This window comes from Mustela putorius, unplaced genomic scaffold, assembly GCF_011764305.1.
Source record: "Mustela putorius furo isolate JIRA1106 unplaced genomic scaffold, ASM1176430v1.1 tig00003942_pilon_pilon_pilon, whole genome shotgun sequence".
Taxonomy (NCBI): domain Eukaryota; kingdom Metazoa; phylum Chordata; class Mammalia; order Carnivora; family Mustelidae; genus Mustela; species Mustela putorius.
The window spans coordinates 15808512-15833509 of record NW_025422087.1 but is presented as its reverse complement, the minus strand read 5'-3'; the positions used below and the strand labels follow the sequence as shown (position 1 = coordinate 15833509).

General features: G+C 38.1%; 1 protein-coding gene across 3 annotated transcripts in view; it reads left to right on the top strand.

Moving 5' to 3' along the window:
• ANKRD45 (ankyrin repeat domain 45) overlaps positions 1–24998 on the top strand; it is a 55253-nt gene that overhangs the window by 4995 nt on the left and 25260 nt on the right. For all 3 annotated transcript variants that reach the window (XM_013061194.2, XM_013061193.2, XM_004761932.3), the window contains exons 2-3: positions 5549–5906; positions 21963–22130. In XM_013061194.2, coding sequence (XP_012916648.1) covers positions 5564–5906; positions 21963–22130 — 511 coding nt within the window. In that variant the 5' untranslated portion in view covers positions 5549–5563. The remainder of the gene's footprint in view (positions 1–5548; positions 5907–21962; positions 22131–24998) is intronic.

The window sequence follows — 24998 nt, the reverse complement described above, 5'->3', positions numbered from 1 at the left end:
CTTTAAGGTCTCCTCTCTGGGACCCCACTAGGCCGGTGAGGAAAGGCATTTTAAGCATATTCTGCCTCTGTTCCCTAAGGTTTGAATATGGATATCTATAGTGGATATGTTCCAGGAGATCACAATGTTATTAATAGGGTGACAAAATAACTTATTGTGTGGTAATGATAGACACCTTTGAGAGTAAGAGAGGGTGCTATTAAAAATTACAGCAGGGGAACAGATGTAACTGGAACTGCCCTGGGTACATTGAAACATATGTCACCCAAGCTATTAACCATAAACACATGCTGTTTAACTTCTGTTAAATTCTCTCTTGTTGATTTCCTGGTATAGTTCCATAGAGGTTATTCAAAACTAATGTTTTTTCACAGTGTGGCTTGTATCAATTTGGTGGGTGGCACCAGCCTTAAAAAATATAATGGGAATAGGGATGCCTGTCTGGCTCAGTTGGTAGAGCTTGCGACTCTTGATCTCAGGGTGCTGAATTTGAGCCTCACATTGGGTGTAGACATTACTTAAAAAAATGAAAACTTTGGGGCACCTGGGTGGCTCAGTGGGTTAAAGCCTCTGTCTTCAGCTCGGATCATAATCCCGGAGTCCTGGGATCGAGCCCCGCATCTGGGTCTCTGCTCAGCCGGGAACCTGCTTCCCTTCCTCTCTCTCTGCCTGCCTCTCTCCCTGCCTGTGATCTTTGTCAAATAAATGAATGAAATCTTTAAAAAAGAAAAATTTTAAAAATATAATGGGAATAAAGACATCAGTGTATTACATATGGTAAGGATAAATGGTATTTAGGTTAATGATATACATGCAAGTATATCCCATATATGCAGTGTACCCAGGACAAGTGTCCAAGTGTCCATTACCACTGATCATAAATTAATTGGTTGTTTTGCCTATTAGTAGAAGATATATATATATAGATATATAGATATATAGACATTTACATATGTAAAATTGAAAGAAGATATCATAAACTAATATGTACTATATAATACATAAAAATTATTTATATATACTATGTATAATACAATATATATGTAAACAATATATATGTGTTTGGACAGGACAGCCACCTCATGGTCCAAACTAGCTGTGCAAGCGCTAGCAGTCATGTCCAATCCAGTGAGAAGGAACCACACTTTCCTAGAAGTTGCATACTACATGACGATTTACATCTTAGGTCTCCCATTTGGACATATGGGCACATCATGTTGCAGAAGAGACTGGGAAGCAGTTTTATTCCAATATAAATATTGGTTTTTTAAAAAAATGTATGGTTAAAAAAAGAGAGTAGGGTTCTGTTCCTAAAGAAAGGGGAGATCTGATTTTAGGGACGACAGCTGTGTCAGTACTATATCAGGGGCTTGCATGATCATGCAGAGCCTGGAAATGAGCAGGAACCAAGGGAGCTCTGGAGAGTCAGACCACAAGAACCACAGCTTGTTCTCATAGCAGGAAGTTTGATCAGTACGCCCTTGAGTCACTGTGATGAATGACCTTCAACTAGCCTCATATTCCTGTGTCCCCTGTTCAAGTGTCAAGATCCTGGTCCCTTATTTTACAAGCTAAAAAAACTTAACCCACAGATACAGAGAACAGATTGGTAGTTGCTAGAGGTAGAGTTAGGGGTAGGTGAAATGGGTAAAGAGGGTCAAAAGGTAAAAATTTCCAGTTACAGGATTAATATGTTCTGGGAATGCACTGTACAGCATAGGGACTATAGTTAACAATACTGCATTGAATTAAATACAATACTGTATTGTATTATTGTATTTGAAAGTTGCCGAGAGATTAGATCTTAAAAGTTTGCATCACAAGAAAATATTTCTTAATTATATGGGGCGATGGATGTTAGCTGTGGTAATTATTTTACAATAGATATATAAATCAAATCATTATGTTGTGTTAATTAAACTAATACAGTGTTATATGTGAATGAAAAAAAATGAAATGATTAAAAACAACAGCAGAAAGTGTCACGATCCTAGAATTGAGCAGCTGACTGGCAGTGCCTAATTTACATTTTTGTCCCCAACCTTGTGCTGAGACGGAGAGGAGGAGGATCTTGCTTCTGTGGCTTATATAGTGGAAAGTTAGCTTTGTCTTCCACTAGAAATCTCTAAAATGGAGATTGGGATTCTTTAAGAAGGGGTGTGTGTGTGTGTGTGTGTGTGTGTGTGTGTGTGTGTATGTTGGGAGGGTGGAGAGTTAGATGCTAGCCCTCAAAAGGATTATAAATTTTTTCTATATTTATCCTGTAAAATGAAGGAGTTAAATGAAACAGTTTCAAAGATCAGCCTTAGGGGGCGCCTGGGTGGTTCAGTTGGTTAAGCATCTGTTTTCAGCTCCGGTCCTGATCTCAGGGTCCCAGGACTGGGCCCCCGCACTGGATTCCCTGCTCAGCAGAACCCTGCCTGCTGTTCTGCCTAATTCTGCTCACTCTCTGTCTCTATATCAAATAAATAAATAAAATCTTAAAAAAAAAAGATTTTATTTATTTATTTGTCATACAGAGATCACAAGTAGACAATGAGGCAGGCAGAGAGAGAGGGGAGCAGGCTCCCTGCTGAGCAGAGAGCCCGATGTGGGGCTCAGTCTCAGGACCCGGGACCATGACCTGAGCTGAAGGCAGAGTCTTTAAACCACTGAGCCACCCAGGTGCCCCAAATAAATAAAATCTTAAAAAAAAAAAAAAAAGATAAGCTTTGGGCTAAATCTTTTTTTTTTTTTTTTAAGATTTTATTTATTTATTTGACAGAGAGAGATCACAAGTAGGCAGAGAGGCAGGTAGAGAGAGAGAGAGAGAGAGAGAGAGGAGGAAGCAGGCTCTCCACGAGCAGAGAGGCTTTGGACCAAATCTTATGGTGAAGTCATGGCTGATTGGCTCACAACTCCCATTCCCAACCCTGTCTACCTTGTTTGCTTCTATTATAATAGAAATAATAGAGATATAATAATTATAATAGAGAAATTTGCTTTATTTTTTGGGCTTCTTTTAAATATAGGGATACAGTTTGGCCTCTGTTAGGGGCTGTTAGGAAAGATTTTACTTGGCTTTCCTTTTAAAAAGATGGATGGCATAGCTATTCTCTCGAGGATTCCCTTTTTTTCCTGCCACAAATGCAGATGTGATGCCAGGAGTTATGACAGCCCTCTTGTCACTATGAGGCAATAGCCATGATATGAAAATCTTACATAGTATGGTGGAATAGAAAGATAGAAAGAGCTTGCATGTGTATTTTTGAGCTGCTAAACCATCTCCACCTTTACATTTCTTGTTATGTGAAAAAATAATCTTTTACTTTTGAAGGTCAGTCTTATTATTTTTCTGTTTTCTGTAATCAAGGAATTCCTAACTTCATCAGCTTATAAGTATACACATTTAGTGAAGGTAGAGATTAATGTAGGGCTATGGTAAATAGAGATATTATTCTAATTAGATTGCCCTTCCTTCTGACTTCTGAATGGCCAAATCTTGCCCATTTTTTATGGCCCAGGTTAAATGCTATATATTTTACTAAATATATGAATCTATCCCATTTCCTGTGTCTTCCCCCTACCCTCCTGCCACAAACATGATCTTGAATCTTCTATTGAATCTTGCTTTTCTTCTTTTTTTAAAATATATTTTTTCAAGATTTTTATTTATTTTTTGAAGAGAAAGGAACACAAGCAGGGGGAATGAGAGGGAGAAGAAGGCTTCCTGCTGAGCAGGGAGCCTGACACAGGGCTCGATCCCAGGACCTCGGGATCATGACCTGAGCCGAAGGCAGATACCCAATGACTGAGCCACTGAGGGGCCCCTGTCAGTTTTTCTTCTTTTAAAAAAAATAGTGTTACTGAGTCTATTTGTATTCCTAAAATGGCAATTTTAATTGCTTTGAACTTTACAAAAATATATCTTGCTATATATAATCTTTTTGGATCTATTTTTTACCGTTAATATTGTATTCATAAGATTCATTCATTCATATTATGTGCTTCAGTTATTTACTGCTGGGTGACAAAACACCCCCAAACATGTAAAATAGTGCACATGCATTATCTCCATGTTTCTCTGGCTCAGGAATCAGGGCACAGCTTAGCTAGATCTTTCACTTTGGCATCTCTCATGAAGCTACAATCAAGGTGTTGCCATTGACTGCTGTCATCTGAAGGTTCAACTGGGGCAGATCCGTTTCCAAACTCATTGAGTGTTGTTGGCAGAGTTAAGTTCCTCACGAGCTAATGGACTGAGGGATTCCATTCCTTACTGAATGTTGGCCAGAGGTTGCCCTCTGTTCCTTGAAAGGTGACCCTCTACGTCATATTGCATGAGAAGAGCCAGGGAGAGAATACCAACAAGACAAAGTTACAGTCTCCTATAACTGATTGTGGCAATGACATCCCATTGCTCTTGCTGTATTCTCATTAAAAGAAAGTCACTGATTCAAGGGTGTGAATACTAGGAGACAGGGTGAGAATCACTGGGAGCCATGTTAGAAGCTGCCTACCACAGGGGGTCACTATAATTTATTCATTTTAATTACTATATACTATTTTGTGTGACTTGCTACAGTTTATGCTTTTGTTCTTGGGCTTCATTTTCCTGCCCAGGATTTTTATTGCTATGAACAGTGATGCTATGAACATTCTTATACATATGCTACTCTAATTTATATGTGTTCTGCTAGACTGAGCACAAAGAATTCCTTGATTACTTGTGCCTGGAATTAATCTCATCCCTTCCTATGATACTTAGCGCTTGTTACCTTTTATCACACTTATTTTGTGCATCTCATATTTTCTCCCTTAAAATAGTAAGTCATTGAGGGCAGGAATAAATTTGATTCTTCTTCGTAATTTACATAGTGCCCAAAGAGCACTTAGTATATTAGTAAACTTTTAGTAACCATCACTGAATGAATAGTTCTGTCTAAATGTCATTGCCTAAATTTTAAGATTTTTTTTTTTAAAGATTTTATTTATTTATTTGACAGAGAGAGAGATCACAAGTAGGCGGAGAGTCAGGCAGAGAGAGAGAGAGAGAGAAGCAGGCTCCCGCTGAGCAAAGAGCCCGATGCGGGGCTCGATCCCAGGACACTGAGATCATGACCTGAGCTGAAGGCAGCGGCTTAATCCACTGAGCCACCCAGGCGCCCCTAAATTTTAAGGTTTCAATCTGGCTCCGGTAATCCCTCTGTATTTCTCACTTTTCCCCAATATAAACCCTTGTTTAGGCAGGTGAATCTCATTTGCATTCTCTTTCAATCTTTTCCTGATAAATCTAGCCACATTGATCTGTTTCTCCTTCTGTTCCTGTTGAATTTACTGTTTATATCACACATTCAGCATTTTAGTGTATATTCAGGCAGTGTGCTGACTTATAGTAGGTTCACAATAAACTCTATTGATTCCATGGATGAAGTGTCTTATTCTATAATTGTTTTCAACCAGTTAAGTATTTTTATCCCATCTATATTGTCAGTTGACTGATGAAATAAGCAGATAAACAAATCCTGATTAGTTTGAGTAGATTACTATTACTTTTTCTTGGCCTCAGGTGTTTTTGGGATTAATGGAGCCAGAAGGACCTCCAGAATCAGAGAGTTCAGAAAAAGCATTTTTCTCACAGCAAGAAGACGATGAAGAAGAAGAAGATGAAGAAGAACCAAAAGAACCAGAGGAAACAGTCCCTCTTAATCCCCTCTTACAACCTGCTCTCACAGGGGATGTAGAAGGTTTGCAGACGATTTTTGAGGATCCTGAGAACCCTCATCATGATCAGGCCATGCAGCTACTCTTGGAAGAAGACATCGTTGGGAGAAATTTGTTGTATGCTGCTTGCATGGCTGGGCAAAGTGATGTGATTAAAGCTTTGGCAAAATACGGTGTGAATCTGAATGAAAAAACCACCAGAGGTATTTTGTCTTTTTCACTCATCAGTATTACTTATGACTATTTAAGACACTATGTACCATCTCTAAAGCTGGATAAATTTGATGTGCCTGATTTATGTTTTGCATATATATGCATACATACATATGCATATGCAAGTATGTGTATACATGTTGATAAGAGTATTTTATAATTTCTTTTTTTTTTTAAGATTTTATTTATTTATTTGACAGAGAGAAATCACAAGTAGATGGAGAGGCAGGCAGAGAGAGAGAGAGGGAAGCAGGCTCTCTGCTGAGCAGGGAGCCCGATGTGGGACTCGATCCCAGGACTCTGAGATCATGACCTGAGCCGAAGGCAGCGGTTTAACCCACTGAGCCACCCAGGCGCCCGATAAGAGTATTTTATAGTAAAGTACACAGACTTAACACTTTTTTTTTTTGAGAGAGAGAGAGCCTGCATGTACACGCGTGAGTGGGGGCAGGGGGGAGTGGCAGAGGGAGAGAGAGAATCTGTTTTAAATTTTAAATTCAGTTTAATTAACATTGTATTACTAGCTTCAGAAGTAGAATTTAGTGATTCATCAGTTGCCTGAAACACCCAGTGCTCATTACATCACACGCCCTCCTTAATGCCCGTCACCCAGTTACCCCATCCCCCACCCACCTGCCCTCCAGCAGTCCTGTTTGTTTCCTAGAGTTAAGAGTCTGTTATGTTTTGCCTCCCTCTCTGTTTTCATCTATTTTTATTTTTCTTTTCCTTCCCCTCTGTTCCTCTATTGTGTTCCTGACCTTAGGGGAAAAGCTCTGTTTTTCCCATTGAGGAGGATATTCACTGTGGATTTTTTTTTAATATGGCATTTATGATATTGAGGTATGTTCCCTCTATCCCTACGCTATGGAGAGTTTTTCTCAAGAAACCATGCTGTATTTTGCCAAGTGCTTTTTTCTGCATCTATTGAGGGGATCATATGGTTCTTGATGAATCACATTGAATGATTTGCAGATGTTGAATCACCTTGCAGCCTAGGAATAAATTCCACTTGGTTGTGGTGAATAATCCTTTTAATTTTTTTTTTTTTTTTTTTTTTTTTTTAGCTAGTATCTTAGTGAGAATTTTTGCATCCTTGTTCATCAGGGATATTTGTACGTAATCTCGTGTTTGGTGGGGTCTTTATCTGGTTTTGGGATCAAGGTAATGCTAGCCTCATAGAATGAATTTGAAGTTTTCCTTCCATTTCTATTTTTTGAAACAGTTTCAGAATAGGTATTAATCTTTGAATATTTGGTAGAATTCCCCTGGAAGCCATCCAGCCTTGGGTTCTTGTTTGTTGGGGGATTTTTGATTACCGATTCAATTTCTTTGTTGTTATGGGTATTTTCAGGTTCTTTATTTCTTCCTGTTTCAGTTTTGGTAGTTTACGTTTCTAGGAATGCATCCATTTTTCCAGATTGGCTAATTTGTTGGCATATAATTGCTTATAGTATTCTCTTATAATTGTATTTCTTTGGTATTGGTTGTGATCTCTCCTCTTTCATTCATGATTTTATTTATTTGGGTCCTTTCTCTTTTCTTTTTGATAAGTCTGGCTAGGAGTTTATTGTTGTTGTTGTTGTTTTTAAGGATTTTATTTATTTGAGAGACAGAGACAGAGCATGAACAGGGGAGAGGAGGTGAAGGGAGAGGGAGAAGCAGATATCCTGCTAGGTTGGGAACCCATTGTAAGGCTCGACCCCAGAACCCTGGGATCATGACCTGAACTGAAAGAAGACACTTAACCGACTGAGCCATCCAGTCATCCTGGATTTTATTGATCTTATTAATTCTTTCTGGGAATCAGATCCTAGTTTTATTGATCTGTCGTATTATTTTTTTAAATTTCTATGTCATTGATTTCTGCTCTAGCTTTATTATATCTCTTCTCCTGCTGGATTTAGGCTTTATTTGCTGTTCTTTTTCCAGCTCTAGATGTAATGTTAAGTTGTGTATTTGAGACTTATCTTATTTTCTGAGAAAGGCTGTATTGCAATATAGTTCTCTCTTAGGACCACCTTTGTTGCATGCCAAAGGTTCTGAGCTGTCGTGTTTTCATTTTCATTTGCTCCCATGGATTAATTTGCTAAACCATTCATTCTTTAGTAGAATACTATTTAATCCCATTTATTTGTGGTCCTTCCAAATTTTTTCTTGTAGTTGACTTCAAATTTTAAAGTATTGTGGTCTGAAAATTTGCATAGTATAATTTCAGTCTTTTTATACTGGTTGAGATCTGATTTGTGACTCAGTACGTGATCTATTTTGGAGAATGTTCCATGTGCCTTTGAGAAGAACGTGTACTCTACTGCTTTAGGATAAAATACACTGAATATATGTAACAGAATATATCTGTTAAGTCCATCTGGTCCAGTGTGTCATTCAGAGCCCTTGTTTCCTTGTTGATCTTCTGTTTAGATGTTCTGTCCATTGCTGTAAATGAGGTGTTAAAGTCCCCTACTATTATTATATTATTATCAATGAATTTCTTTAATTTTCTTATTAATTGATTTATATATTTGGCTGCTCCTAAGTTAGGGGCATAAATATTTACAATTGTTAGATCTTCTTGTTGGATAGACACTTGTGATATAGTATCCTTCTTCATCACTTATTAGTCTTTGGTTTAAAATCTATACAGATGGCTACTCCAGCTTTCTTTTGATGTCCATTGGCATGATAAATGGTTCTCTGCCCCCTCACTTTCAATTGGAGGTGTCTTTAGGTCTAACATGAGTCTCTTGTAAGTAGCATATAAGATGGTGTCGGGTTTTTTTTTTTTTTAATCCATTCTGATACCCTATTTATTTTGATTAAAGCATTTAGTCCATTTACATTCAGAATAATTATTGAACGATACGAAGTTAGTGCCGTTGTGTTATCTGTAATGTCATTGTTCCCTCCTAGATTGTCTGTGTTCCTTTCTGGTCTTTGTTAATTTTGGGCTCTCTGTCCACCGAAGGGATCCCCTTTAATATTTCTTGCAGGGCTAGTTTAATGTTCACAAATTCCTTTAGTTTCTTTTTGTCCTGGAACCGCTTTATCTCTCCTTCTATTCTGAATGACAGCCATTCTGGATAAAGTATTCTGGACTGCGCATTTTTCCCGTTTAGCACATTGAATATATTTTTCCAGTCCTTTCTGGCCTGCCAGGTCTCTGTACACAGGCCTACCTCTGCACCCAGGCCAGTCTTAGGTTTCTACCCTTGTACGTTAAGGACCTCTTGTTCTGAGCTACTTTCAGGATTTTCTCTTTATCTTTGAACTATGCAAGCTTTACTATTATATGTCAAGGTTTTGACCTATTTTTATTGATTTTGAGGGGTGTTCTCTATGTCTCCTGGCCTTGAATGCCTGTTTCCTTCTCCAGATTAAGGAAGTTCTCAGATATAATTTGTTCAGTTAAACTCTCTCTCCCTTGGAGAGAGAGAACATTAAGCAGGTTCCACACTCAGCACAGAACCCACTGCTGTGTTTGATCTCACGACCCCGAGATTACAGCCTAAGCTGAAATCAAAAGTCAGATGCTTAAGCAGCAGAGCCACCCAGGCACCCCCACAGACTTTACTCTTAATTAGCTCTATGACTTGGGTAAGTTACCTAATCTTTTTGTGCTTCTGTCTCTTCATCTGAAAAATGGGAGTAATAATTGTATTTTCCTTACAGGATGTTGTAAGGATTAAATAAGATAGTAAATATAAATATCATATAGTTGGCACATAGTGAAGTGATATACAGTAATTACTTAATAATATTGTTATCTCTTTCCTTTGAAGATTTTTTAGTTTTGCAGTCATGATCTAATCAGCTCTTTTTATTCAGTCACTATTTTTTTTGAATTGCAAATATATTACATGGTCATTACAGAAAATAAAAGAAAATAATGACCTACAGGAAATAAAGAATATACATTTTCTTCATGCTCACATGGAATATTTAAAAATATTTATCACAAGTAATTCCATAAAGTCTCAACAAATATCAAAGGATCTACAGCATGCAGTCTTCATTCTCTGACCACAATAAAATAAGATTAGAAAATAGTAACAAAAAGATAACTGAAAATCCCCTGTAATTTTGGAAACAAAAGCATACTTTCAATCATCTGTTGGTTATAGAAGATACACCAGAACTTATGAAATATTTAACTGACAGCATGATCACTGTGGAATAAAACTAATTAAAATTCTAACTTAATACATATATTAGAATATAAGAAACACTGAAAATCAAAAACAAGGCCTTTAACTCAAGAAGTTAGAAAAAGAGGAACAACTGAGTAATTCAAAGAAAGTAGAAGAAAAATAGGAAAAAAGTAGAAGTGAAGTAATGACATTGAAAGTAAAGAAACAGGAGCACGTGGGTGGCTCAGTGGGTTAAAGCCTCTGCCTTCGGCTCAGGTTATGATCCCAGGGTCCTGGGATCGAGCCCTGCATCAGGCTCTCTGCTCAGCAGGGGGCCTGCTTCCTCCTCTCTCTCTGCCTGCCTCTCTGCCTACTTGTGATCTCTGTCTGTCAAATAAATAAAATCTCTAAAAAAAAAAGAAAAGAAAAGAAAGGAACAATAGAAAGGATCAATAACACCAAATCTGGTTTAGTGAAAAAGACAAAGTTGATAAACCTTTGATAATATTTGATAATTTTTGGTATTAAATAATATCAGAGAGGTGGAAAACATAAATAATATTTGGAATTTTAAAGGGTAGAGAATACACACAGGAAAAACTAAGACTAAAAAAATCATTACATCCAGAGCACCTGGGTGGCTCAGTGGGTTAAAGCCTCTGCCTTCTGCTCAGTTCATGATCTCAGGGTCCTGGGATCGAGGCACGAATCAGGCTCTCTGCTCGGCGGGGAGCCTGCTTCCTCCTCTCTCTCTGCCTGCCTGTGTACCTGTGATCTCTGTCAAGTGAATAAATAAAATCTTAAAAAAAAAAAATCATTACATCCAGGTGCCTAGGTACCTCAGTTGAGCAACTGCCTTTGGCTCAGGTCATGGTCCTGGAGTCCCAGGATTGACTGCTGCATCAGGCTCCCTGCTCAGCAGAGAGTCTGTTCTCCCTCTGACCCTCTCTCCTCTCATGCTCGCTCTCATTCTCTCTCTCAAATAAAATCTTTTTTTAAAAAAATAATTACATCCATAGATTGATGAATGAATAAAGAAATTGTGGCGTGTGTGTGTGTGTGTGCGTGTGTATACATATATATGTATATATGCAATGGAATACTACTCAGCCACCAAAAAGGATGAAGTCTTGCCATTTGCAATGATGTGAATGGAGCTAGAGTGTAAGAGAAATAAGTCAGAGAAAGATAATGCCATATGATTTCACTCATATGGAATTTAAGAAACAAAACAGATGAACAAAAGGGAAGGGGGGAGAAAGAGAGAAAGAAACAAACCATAAGAGATTCTTAACCATAGAGAACAAACTGAGGATTGTTGGAGGGAGGTGGGTGATGGGTATTAAGGAGTGCACTTGTGATGAGCATTGGGTATCATCTATAAGTGATGAATCAGTAAATTCCATTCCTGAAACCAATATTACACTATATGTTAACTAAAATTTAAATAAAAATTTGAAGAAAAATTAATTAGAAAATATTATAAATAATTTTATGACAATACATTTGAAAAGTTGGATGAAATGGACAATTTTCTTATAAAGTATAAATTACCAAAATTAATTCAGAAAAAAATAGAAATCTTGACTATATCAATGGTTATTTTGAAAAAATAAATAAGTAATAAAAATAGGCATCTCTCCCCCACCCCAACCTAACTCTGGGCTGAGATGTTTTAAAAGGTAAGATTTACTGCACTTTTAGGGAAAAGGTAATCTCTAATTTTTACAATGTTCACAGCATATAAAGAGAGTTGTAAAACTGCTTAACTTAAGAGAGAAACAACTTTTATAGCAAAACAAGTTAAGGACAGTGGTAGTAGAAAGGAAAATTATAGGCCAATCTCATTTAATAACAAAGATGCAAACATCTTAAATAAAATATTAGCAAATTAAATCTAAGATTCTATTTTACAAAATGTAATATACTAGGTTGGGTTTATCCCATTAAGGAGAGGATGATTTAACTTTAGAAAAAAGATTAGTGGGGCACCTGGGTGGCTCAGGATCCCAGGGTCCTGGGATTGAGTCCCCCATTGGGCTCCCTGCTCAATGGGGAGCCTGCTTCTCCCTTTCCCACTGTCTGCTGTTCTGCCTACTTGTGCCTACTTGACTCTATCTCTCTGTCAAATAAATAAATAAAATCTTTAAAAAAAAGATTAGTATAAGTGACTACATTAAAAAACTGAATGAACAAAAGCACATGATAATTTCAAAAGATGCAGAAAGTCTTTTGAAAAAAATCTTGCATTCAGCCACGATGAATGCTCTTAGGGAAATAGAGATAGAAGAAACCTTTCTTAATTCCTTAATTAAGGCTCTCTATCAAAAACCTGAAGCAAAATACCTTGTACTGAATCTTTATTTTTTATTTATTAATTTTTTAAAAGTAGGGCATGAAGCCCAATGTGGGGCTTGAACTCATGACCCTGAGATTAAGACGTGGGCTGAGATCAAGCGTCAGACACTTAAACCGCAGCCCCTCAGGCACCTCAGAATGAATCTTTAGAAACATTCTTTCTTTTTTTAAAAATTTTTTATTTTTTATAAACATATATTTTTATCCCCCAGGGTACAGGTCTGTGAATCGCCAGGTTTACACACTTCACAGCATTCACCAAAGCACATACCCTCCCCAATGTCCATAACCCCATTCCCCTTCTCCCAACCCCCCTGCCCCCAGCAACCCTCTGTTTGTTTTGTGAGATTAAGAGTCACTTATGGTTTGTCGAGGGATGCCTGGGTGGCTCAGTTGGTTAAGCAGCCGCCTTCAGCTCAGGTCATGATCCCAGCGTCCTGGGATCGAGTCCCGCATCAGGCTCCTTGCTCAGCCGGGAGCCTGCTTCTCCCTCTGCCTCTGCTGCCCCTCTGCCTGCCTGTGCGCTCACTCGCTCTCTCTCTCTCTCTGACAAATAAATAAATAAATAAATAAAATCTTAAAAAAAAAAAAGTCACTTATGGTTTGTCGAAACATTCTTTAAAGTCAGAAATGAGGGGTGCCTGGATGGCTCAGTAAGTTAAGTGTCTGCCTTTGGCTCAGATCAGGAGATGGAGCCCTGTGTGAGGTGACCTGCTCCCTGCTTAGTCGGGTTGTTTTCTCCCTTGCCTCCCAGCTTGTGCGCTTTCTCACTATCTCTCTTGCTATCTCTGTCTCTCAAATAAGTAAAATCTCTCAAAAAAATAAAGTCAGAAACAAGGCTATGATATTCACTATCATGACCTTTTTTTTTTTTTTTTTTTTAAAGATTTTATTTCTTTGTCAGAGAGAGAGAGCGTGCACAAGAAGGGGGAGATGCAGGCAGAGGGAGAAGCCGGGTCCCTGCCAAGCAAGGAGCCCTACATGGGACTTGATCCCAGGACCCTGGGATCATGACTTGAGCCGAAGGTAGACACTTAACCAACTGAGCCACCCAGGCATCCCTATCATGACTTTTATTAATGATTAGAGTGGGAGTCCTAGCAAGTGCAGTAAGATAAGAAAAATAAATAGGAGACATAACACAGTACTGTGCTGGAGCTGGCTTTTATGAGCTCTTGCCAGCTGATGGTTGAAATTTTAGAGGTTTTGTAAATTGGTTGACATCACTTTGGTAGGTTGAAGTTGGCCATGTTAAGAGTATATATCATGGAAATTGCTAATGGCACAAATCAGGGATTTTCCCCCAGAGAACTAGTGGTAAACATTCACCAGGAAACTGCTGGATATAAGGATTTGATTGGAAGAAATAAAACTCTCATTATTCATAGGGATACAGATTTAAATCCAAAGGAATCCACTATTAGTACTAATAGAATTTAATTTAGCAAGAAATGGACATTAAGATCATTACCCCAGATCAGTAGCTTTCTGTGTACTATCAACAATCAGGAAATGTAATAAGCATTCATTCTGAGAAATTTCTTGGAATTATCCAAATGTGAACTTTTTAAAAAAAATATTGTATTTATTTATTTGACAGACAGAGATCACAAGTAGGCAGAGAGGCAGGCAGAGAGAGAGGGGGAAGGAGGCTCCCTGCTGAGCAGAGAGCCCTATGTGGGGCTCTATCCCAGGGCCCTGGGATCATGACCTGAGCCGAAGGCAGAGGCTTTAACTCACTGAGCCCCCCAGAAGCCCCCCAAATGTGAACTTGATAGTGTAATATCAAAAGTAAAATGTATTGTAGTAAACAGTTGCTTATTTTTTCTTACATCCTCAATGTCATGAACTCATCTCTTCACCTTGAGATCTACCTTCTGATGAATTTTTAAAATTCTCTATGTCTTCTGATTTTTTAAATTTAAATAAACATTGAGGCAAGAAAAATAAGAATTAAACAAATTACAAAATTATATACAGTAGGGTGGTGACATGTAAGCAAAATATGTTTTAAAGACCCAAATGTGTAAATACCACTATCACATAGAATGAATATATATATTTATAAATAATATATATAAATAACTAAAATAACAACTGAAGTAGAAAAGAAAAAAGGAAATGTAATAAAAATACAAATCTTATTCACAGCAAAACCATACAGAAATTAGGACTAAATCTGACAAAAGAATTGCAAGACATTTGTGGCAAAATGTTTAAAACATTACTGAGTTACATCAAAGAAGACCCAAATTGTGTGTGTTTTACACAGTGAGATTGAATATCATAAAGATGGCAAATTACTTCCAAATTAATTTATCAATCTAGTTAATATCACATTAGGTTTTTTTAAAAAATAGGAACTAAGAAGCTGACCCTTAATTTCAGTGGGGGAAATTATGAAATATTTAATGTGTGGAGAACAGTGGTTATTAATTTGGAAAAAAATTAGATACCTACATTATACTATGCACAAAAATCAGTTACAGGTTTTTGCAAGATGTGAATGTGAAAAGAAAAAGCTTCGAACTTTGTGAAAGATAGAGGAGAACTGTTATATTCTTGATATATTACTCAATATCTTAAAAGAAGACATAAGAACAAAACCACCAAAAGTAAAGAGATCTATATTTTATATATATAAATTTAAAATTCTATACAAAAGATAGTATAAACAAAGTGCCAAGATAACACACAGTCTACAAGAAGATATTTGTAATATTTTTTTCAACCCACAAAGGATGTTATCTACTTAAGTTCATCTACTAATTAATAAGAATAATTGAACCCAATAGAAAAATAGAAAAAGTATAGGAACAAGCAATCAATTCATGGAAGAGAAATGTTCATGGCCAATAAGTACATAAAATGTCAACTTCACTATTAAAAATGCAAATTTAAACAATGAGCTATCACTATCCACTTGTTAGATTTATAAACACTTTAATATTTGAGGACACTTGGGTGGCTCGGTTGGTTAAGCTGCTGCCTTTGGCTCAGGTCATGATCCCAGGGTCCTGGGATTGAGTCCCACATTGGGCTCTCTGCTCAGCAGGGAGCCTGCTTCTCTCTCTGCCTCTGCCTGCCACTCTGCCTGCTTGTGCTCTCTCTGTCTCTCTGACAAATAAATAAAATCTTTAAGATAAAAGCATTTAATATTTCCATATGTTGTAAGAAAGTGGCCTAGTTTTCATTCTTTTGCATATTGCTGTCCAGTTTTCCCAGCACCATTTGTTGAAAAGAGTGTCTTTTCCACTTGAACATTTATTCATTCCTGCAAATTAATTGCCCATATACTGTGGGTTCATTTTGGGTTTTCTGTTCTGTTTTATTCATCTATGTGTTGATTTTTGTGCTGGTACCATACTGGATATTTTTGTTTGTTTGTTTTTTAGATTTTATTTATTTATTTGACCAACAGAGATCACAAGTAGGTGAGAGGCAAGCAGAGAGAGAGGAAGGGAAGCAGGCTCCCTGCTAAGCAGAGAGCCTGATGCGGGGCTTGATTCCAGGACCCTGAGATCATGACCCAAGTGGAAGGTGGAGGCTTAACCCACTGAGCCACCCAGGTGCCCCACACTGTTTTGATCACTACAGCTTTGTAATATAACCTGAACTCCAGAATTGTGATGCCTCCAGCTTTGCTTTTCTTTTTCAAGGTTGCTTTGGCTAATTGGGGTCTTTTGTGGTTCCATAAAAATTTTAGAATTATTGGTTCTAGCTCTGTGAAAAATGCTTTTGGTGTTTTGGTAGGGATTGCTTTAAATGTGTAGATGGCTTTGGGTGGTATAGACATTTTAACAATATTGGTTTTTCCAACCCATGAGCATGCAGTGTCTTTCCACTTCTTTGTGTCATCTTTAATTTCTTTCATCAGTGTTTTATAGTTTTCTGAGTACTGGTCTTTTACCTCTTTTGTTAGGTTTATTATAGGTATCTTACAATTTTGGTACAATTACAATGGAATTGGTTCCTTGATTTCTTTTTCTGGTCCTTCATTATTGCTGTATAGAAATGCAACAGATTTCTGTATGTTCTTTTGTATCCTGTGACTTTACAGAATTTGTGTATCAGTTCTAGCAATTTTTTGGTGGAGTCCTTTGGGTTTTCTAGATAGAGTACAAAGTATCATGTCATCTATATAGAATATCATTCAGCTGCAAACAGTGAAAGTTTGCCTTCTTTTGTGCCAATTTGGATGCCTTTCATTTCTTTTTGTTGAGTAACAGTAGACATCCCTGTTTTGTTCCTAACTATAGAGAAAAAGCTCTCCATTTTCCCATTGTGAAGGATATTCGTTAGGGTTTTTCCTTTTTTTTTTTTAAATTAACATATAATGTATTATTTGCTTCAGGGGTACAGGTCTGTGAATCATCAGTGTTGCACATTTCACAGCACTCACCATAGCACATACCCTCCCCAATGTCCATAACCCAGCCACCCTATTCCTCCCTGCCCACTCCCTAGCAACCCTAGCAATCCTGAGATTGAGACTCTTATGGTTTGTCTCCCTCTGTGGGTTTTTCTTATATGGTTCTTAATATATTGAGGTATGTTCCCTCTAACTCTACTTGGTTGAGAGTTTTTATCACGAATGGATGTTGTACTTTGTCAAATGCTTTTTCTGCCTCTATTGAAAGGGTCATATAGTTCTTATCCTTTCTTTCATTAGTATAGTGTATTGCATTGATTGATTTGTGAATATTGAGCCACTCTTGCAGCCCAGGCATAAATCCCACTTGATTCTGGTGAGTAATTCTTTTAATGAACTGTCAGATTTGGTTTGCTAGTATTTTGTCGAGGATTTTTACATCTGTGTTCATCAGAGTTATTAGCTTGTAGTTTTCTTTTTTGGTGGAATCTTATCTGGATTGGGTATCAGGGTAATGCTGGCCTTGTAGAATGAATTTGGAAGTTTTCCTTCCATTTCTGTTATTTGGAATAGTTTGAGAATAGTATTAACTCTTTAAATGGTAAAATTCACCTGTGAAGCCATCTGGTCCTCAGGTTTTGTTTGTTGGGAGATTTTTATTACTGATTCAGTTTCTTTGCTGGTTATCAGTCTGTTCAACTTTTCTATTTCTTCTTGTTTCATTTTTGGTAGTTTATATGTTTCTAGGAATTTGTCGATTTCTTCCAGGTTATCCAATTTGTTGGCATACAGTTTTTCATGATCTCATAATTACTTGTATTTCTGTGGTGTTGGTTTTATTTCTCTTCTTTCATTTGTGATTTTATTTATTTTAGTCCTTTTCTTTTTGGTAAATCTGGCTAGAGGTTTATCAAGTTTATTAATTTTTTCAAAGAATCAGATCCTGGTTTCATTGATTTGTTCTATTGAGTTTTTTTTAGTTTCTATATCATTTACCTGCTCTAATCTTTATTATTTCCTTCCTCCTGCTGGCTTTGGGGTTCGTTTGTTGTTCTTTTTTCTAGTTCCCTAAGGTGTAAGGTTGGATTGTTTGAGATTTTTCTTGCTTCTTGGGATAGGTTGGGATGGCTATATACTTCCCTCCTGTGACCACTTTTGTTGTATCCCAAAGGTCTGGAACAGTTATATATTCAATTTCATTTGTTCCCATGTATTTTTTAAATTTCTTCTTTGATTTCCTAGTTGACACATTCCATGTTTAGTAGTAGCATGTTGTTTTGCCTCTGGGATCAAGCCCAGCATCAGACTTCCTGCTCAGTGGGGAGTCTGCTTCTCCCTGTGCCCATCACCCTGCTCTTGTGCTCTCTCTCCAATAAGTAAAATCTTTTTAAAAAATTAACATACTTGAGATTAGTTTATAACCACTTCCAACTAATATTGAATGAGAAAAATTGTAACAGCTAAAAAAAAGTTGTACAAAAATGTCTTGGTGATACCATTGATACACTTAGAAAAATTAATGTTTCATTTGAAATTTTCATGATTAATTAATTATATTTCTTCATTTTTGTAGTGTGTGGTTTTTTTACTCTTAATTTTTGTGTGTGTGGTTGTTTTTTTTTAAAGATTTTATTTATTTATTTGTAAGAGAGCAAAAGCAGGGGGAGCGGCAGGCAGAGGGAGAAAAGAGCATGATGTGGAACTGGATCCCAGGATCCTGGGATCATGTCCTGAGCCAAAGGCAGATGGTTCACCGACTGAGCCACCCAGGCGTCCCAATTTTTGTCCGTTTTATCTGACAATTTTTATGGCTAATAGAATGAAAATCTATTCTTAACATTTCTATTTCATACTTAGGCTTTTTTGGATATCTTTTGTTTGTACATTTTCATAAATGTATTAACATTAAAGTTTATTAAATAGTTTCACACATTTAAAAAATGAATTCTCAGGGCACCAGGGTGGCTCAGTGGGTTAAGCCTCTGCCTTCAGCTCAGGTCATGATCTCAGGGTCCTGGGATTGAGCCCTGCATCGGGTTCTCTGCTCAGTGGGAAGCCTGCTTCCCCCTCTCTCTCTGCCTGCCTCTCTGCCTACTTGTGATCTCAAATAAATAAATAAAATCTTTAAAAAAAAATTAAAAAATTAATTCTGAACTCCATTTTATAAAATACCAGTATTAATACTAAGTAAACATTATATTTGTACTGGAATTACTTTATTCTATTACTGTGATTACTATTTCAGGTCAGAAAAAACCAGCATATGCAAAGTTGTAGAGGGTGAAACATGATTTGGGGAATTCAAAGAGTCTGGTATTGGGGTGGGAGGTAGGTTGTGAGAAGTATTCTAGATAGGTGAGTATTTTGCTCCATGGCCTATTATTTGTTTTTGACTCATCATCCCTGGTCTTGGACTTTGACCTCACCATATACCTTCATTAACTTACAGCAACCTTGAGAAAAGTACTTATCTTCTCTGTGCTTTTGTTTTCTTACAAAGGAGAACACACTAGTGCCTACTTCATAGGATGGTAATGAGTTCATAGCTGCGAAGTGCATAGAACGGTGCCCACATAGAGGAAAAGATTCCTTTCCTGTCTGATCTTTTGCCTTACTATGAACTACCTGCTCAGCTAACTCACTCTGTATTCAGTAACCAGTAGTCCTCCACAAAGAGATTATTTTTTCTCTCAGAATCGACCCCAAGCCTTCCCAATTCCATTTATGGTACCATTCTTCTTACTGGGATTTCTGTCATGTGGCCCTCTGTATACATCACCTGAGGTCTAACACTCATTGCCAACATTATGGGAGAACTTTAGGAAAATCCCTTTCTCTTCTAGTTACTTTTGAAATCATCTTATTTAAATGTTTTTCTTCTTCTGGGAAGGCAGTGGGGTTAATGTACTACAAGATCTGTGTGTTTCTCTCTAGAAAACAGACCATCCCCAACAAGGGGGAAAAATGTAACGGTGTTTTTAAAACATCCAAATTTTTTGTTAAAAGCCTCTGTTTAGAAATCTTGTTTTCTTGTTTTTAAGCTATGTATGTTAAATAGGAAAAAAAAAATTAGGTGTTACCAGTGGTGTGGAACTTCAGCCTTGAGAAAAGCAATGTAAAGAGCCAGAACTCATTTGGAATGGCTCGTGCTGGCAGCATCTTGTTTGTAGACAGTGTCTCCCACCTCCAGCTTTCAGGGCTCTAGACTTTTTTGGCTCATTGAAGACTTGCATCTTCAGGCAGAAGGCAAGAGCAATGAGGGTGGTATCAGGGTATCTCTTTCTCTCTCTCTCTCTCTCTTTTTTTTTTTTTTTGTAGAGGATAAGGCACAGTGAAATTCTTGGACCAGTCTCTATCTCTCCATTTTTGAAATTTCTCATTTGCTATGATATTAAGAAAAAAAAAAAAAGTTGGGCCAAAGAGGAGAGGTGATTCCAATTTTGGCTGATCTTGGAGTAGTTCACTTGATGTTCCTTTTGATTCCCTTATTAACCTTTCAGGTTATGATATCCTCAAGACAAAGGTAGTTTACAACCTCATGTAAAACAGACCTGGGATTGTGGGAATATGGCAAGTAGGGAGCCAAGAAGAGGCTTCTGGAAGGAAGTGGAGTGCCGCTTCCAGTCAGCAACAAGAGAAGAATTAGGCACAAACAAGTCAGCTGCAAAAGACTGGGAGCAGGGGACAACAGTCGAAAAGGACTACTGCCACGAGCAACTCTAGAGTCTCACTTTTATTGGATAGAAAACAATAGCCAACAGAAGGATTGGTGAAGGTCACACGTTGGTCACCTCTTGCAGGCCAGCAAGGAGGAGGATCAAGTTTCTAGTTAACCAAGCACATTCAAAGGACTCCTCTAACCAACAACGAGCAGTTCTGGGAAGAGAAAGGAGAGACAACGAAAAAAGGAAGCAGGCGGTTTTCGTTCCACCCTGAGCTGACCAGGCGTTCCCGGCTGCCCAGCTTCGGTGAAGGGGCAGCGTTCCGCCCTGAGCGAGCCGGGCATCCCCAGCTGCCCAGCTTCACGGTCCTACATCGTCCTTCTCCCCAAAGACCTGTTGCCAGTATATGTATTTCTTAAGGCCATATCTAAATGTGCTTGGTAACTAGTAAAATCCTCCAGGGGTTACAGTTTAAGTAACAAATTGTTCTGGGGGGCAGCAGCAGTGGAGGAATCACGATTCTCTTTTTTCCTGCTCTACTCAGTGGCAAGCATTTAGGTACTGTTTCCTACTCCTTACAAATGCTTTATTTGGCAACAGACCTGGGTTTGAATTTTGCTTTGGCTACTTACTACCAGTGTGGCCTTGGGCAAGGGTAACCTCTCTGAACTTCACTTTCCGTTGTGTCTTTTAATGGGGTTAACAGTACAGACCTCAGAGGTTCTTGAAGGGGTTGAATCATGTATTAGTACATAAAGTGCCTGGTACATAATAGAGTCAACACATCTGTTCATTCTTTTGCTCAGTTCTTCTTGTGTTAGAAGTACATGCCTCTTTGGCCAGTTAAATGAGTCATAAATATCTCCTGTGGGTAAGTTAAAACAAAGAAGTTTTGACTTGATTGTTTTAAACCAGTGTGAAAAAATTTTAATTATGCCTCCTTTTTATCACCCTCCTAGTAGTTGCCACTGCAAATCTAAAAAACAACTTTCTAATCTGGTGGGTCATGATTTCAGTTTTCATTCAAATGATTAATATTCAAACCAAAGGCATACACAGTGATCATAATTTATAAGATTGCATTAACAATAATGCCAATATAATTAGAGTTTGCTGAAAGTCCCTTAGACTAGAGTTGTGGGTCTAATTGTGTTCCAAAATAGATTACTTCTGGGGAGGTTGCTGTCTTCCTTTTTAAAAGGCGTTAAAGAGCTCAGACTTAAGGCTACTTGTGTTGGTATCTTGCATCCATCACTCACTGGCTGCATTCCTCTGGCAAGCTTCTGGACCTCAATTTCCTTCTTAACTTCTCTGGGCTTCAGTTTCCCTATCTGTGAAGTGGGGATTATAATAGTTCTGACCTCAGGGTTTTTATGAACTGAATGAGTTTACTGTGTATAAAGTATGTAGAATAGGGCCTCGCTCACAGTAATTGTTCAAGAGTTGATCTTCATTATGATCTTCTGTTCAGTAAAACAAGCCTGAAACAATGTAGCCTGTTCGACCTGACCATCTTCATTCTCTTGTTAGGTTACACACTCTTACACTGTGCTGCAGCCTGGGGTCGTCTGGAAACTTTGAAAGCACTAGTGGAGTTGGATGTTGATATAGAAGCGCTGAATTTCCGGGAAGAAAGAGCTCGAGATGTTGCTGCTCGGTATTCCCAGACGGAGTGTGTGGAATTCCTGGACTGGGCAGGTAAGGAAGACCCAGGGTAGTGTACCTAGGTAGCACGAGTTCTCACGCCTTGTTAAGTCACAGATAGAAACTACCCCAGGTGAGTTGTCACATAAACGAAACTTTATTTGCAGTAAATATCGAAGAGAACAACTTCCAAAGCTATGACTCCCCAAGCAAGGGTACATGGGCTCCTTTTATTAAGGGTTAGGGTATTTAGAAAGGGGATCCTCATCATTGTTTGTACAGGTGAGTAGCAGGTCCCCCATGCGCCTTAAGGCAACATGCCTATACATGCAGTGTATGTTATGTAAACGAGGCTTGTATCCTCTTCAGGTGGAGATTTTAGTATTAGAGTGAGATAAAGATAGTTGTTGGTTATTCTAGGGGTCACTCCATGGCCCTTCTGTGCAGGCAGGAGACATGGGTTATGCTCAAACTGGTCTGGGTAGTCTGGGCTGGTTGGAGGCCTCAGGGCAGTTGCTGTGCATAAGGGCTAGTTTCATTTCCATTTGCCTGAGTTAAGAGAGAAGCTGGAAAGAAGTGCTTAAGGAAAAATAGGGACAGAGGTTAGTGAGCACAACCAGGTGTGTAGTAAAGGCCAGCTCTTGGTATCTAGCTGGTGACAGTAGCAAAAGGACTGAATGATGGATTTTTTCCCCTATGAGTTATAGGTTATACCATCAACAAATCAAGAGATAATTAGCATTTTCAGCTTTAAAAAAAAATTTAATTCCAGTATTGTTAATATGTCGTATTAGGTTCAGGTGCACAATATAGTGATTCAACACTTCCATACAACACCCAGTGTTGATCGCAAGTGCATGCCTTCATCCCCATCACCTGTTTCCCCCATCTCCCCCCTCACCACCCCTCTGGCAACCATCAGTTTGTTCTCTATAGTTAAGAGTCTGTTTTTTGGTTTGTCTCTCTTTCTCTCTCTCTTTTTTTTTCCTTTGTTCATTTGTTAAATTCCACATAGGAGTGAAGTCATATGGTATTTGTCTTTCGCTGACTTATTTCACTTAGAATAATATTTCCTAGCTCCATATGTGTCATTGCAAATGGCAAGAGTTCATTCTTTTTTAATGGCTGAATAATACTCCATTGTATATATACCACGTCTTTTTTTTTTTTTTTTTTTTTTTAAGATATAGGTCTTTTTTTTTTTAAAGTTAACATACAATGTGTTATTTGTTTCAGGGGTACAGGTCTGTGAATCATCAGGCTTACACAATTCACAGCACTCACCATAGCACATACCCTCCCCAGTGTCCATCACCCAGTGACCCCATCCCTCTCACCCCACTCCACTCCAACAACCCTCAGTTTGTTTCCTGAGATTAAGAGTCTCACATGGTTTGTCTCCCTCTCTGGTTTCATCTTGTTTCATTATCCCCCTCCCTTCCCCTATGATCCTCTGTCTTGTTTTTCAAGCATTTTCAGCTTTTATCAAGTTTTATTTGTACATGTAATCACGGCTGCTGATGGTGTGTGAAATCTGCTTTTTTTTCTATTTTGCTATTGACCTCAAACATTGTACTCAATAGAAACTGTACATATTGGAAGTTAGTTGATTGACTAATTTCTAACAGTTTCATCAATAATTTCTTATAAGGCTATATGTATGCAATATGTTCAGGGCCATTTTCTGAGAGACTTAGGCAGAGTGGACCATTCCTTTTCTTTTCTTTTTTTTTTTTTTTTAAAGATTTTATTTATTTATTTGACAGAGAGAGATCACAAGCAGGCAGAGAGGCAGGCAGAGAGAGAGAGAAGGAAGCAGGCTCCCGGCTGAGCAGAGAGCCCGATGCGGGGCTCGATCCCAGGACCCTGGGATCATGACCTGAGCCGAAGGCAGCGGCTTAACCCACTGAGCCACCCAGGCGCCCCCCCTTTTCTTTTTTTAATGGTGTATTTGAACCATATATTGCCTTCCCAGGTAGATACAGTTATATAATAATTTAAAATGACTTTCCAGGGAAAATTATAGTGCTGGAAGTCAGAATAGCAGTTATCTTTCTGGCAGGAAGGGAATTTCTAGGATGTAGTGTTCTTTTTCTTGATCTGGTGCATGGTGTGTTCATTTGTGAAAGTTTGTTGAGCTATAGATTTATAATTTTTGGACTTTTCTGCATGTATGTTAATGCTGCAATCAAAGGTCAAAAAGCTATGTGTTATTTTGAGTTTTAGTGATTTTTTTTTTGGTTAATTCATTTCCACAGCCATGTAGAACATACCTTAGAGATTCCAGGGAGATAATACCTGTGTAATTATGAATGTATACACACATTGGTTAAAAAACTAGTATTTATGAAGTTCCTGGCATTCATTTTGCATTTGTGCTTTCAGCAAGCATTTATTAAATGCCCACTATGAGAATAGCATTGTTGCAGGTACACCTGGTTGTTCCTGCCCTCTGGACATTTGTTAGGTGGGGGATGATAAGCTATAGACATAAAAACATCAGAAAGCCTACCAAGAAGGGTTAAAATCAGGAGAAGATGTGGTCCGTGCTCTGGGGTGGTCAGAGAAGGTGAAGTTGGAGCATGTTGGACTGGAGCTGGGCCTTGGAGAATGGGTGGGATTTTAATACAGGAGAAGGGGGCAGGGTATGCACACACCCTGAGGGTTGGGAATGAGTGCACATATCGGGGGACAGGGATGAGATTGTCTTACTAGAATATTAGCAAGTCATAAGTTGCAAAGGAGGGCTACAGCACTAGTGGAAAAAGCAAAAGTACATAGGTATTTCGCTGGAGTTCAAATACTGGTGTCTCCATTTTGAAACCTGTGACACCTTGGACAAGGTACTTAAATTCTTCATGGGGTTGTTGTGAGGAATGAAATGAGACAATACAAAGCACTTCCCGCAAGGCCTGGTCTATA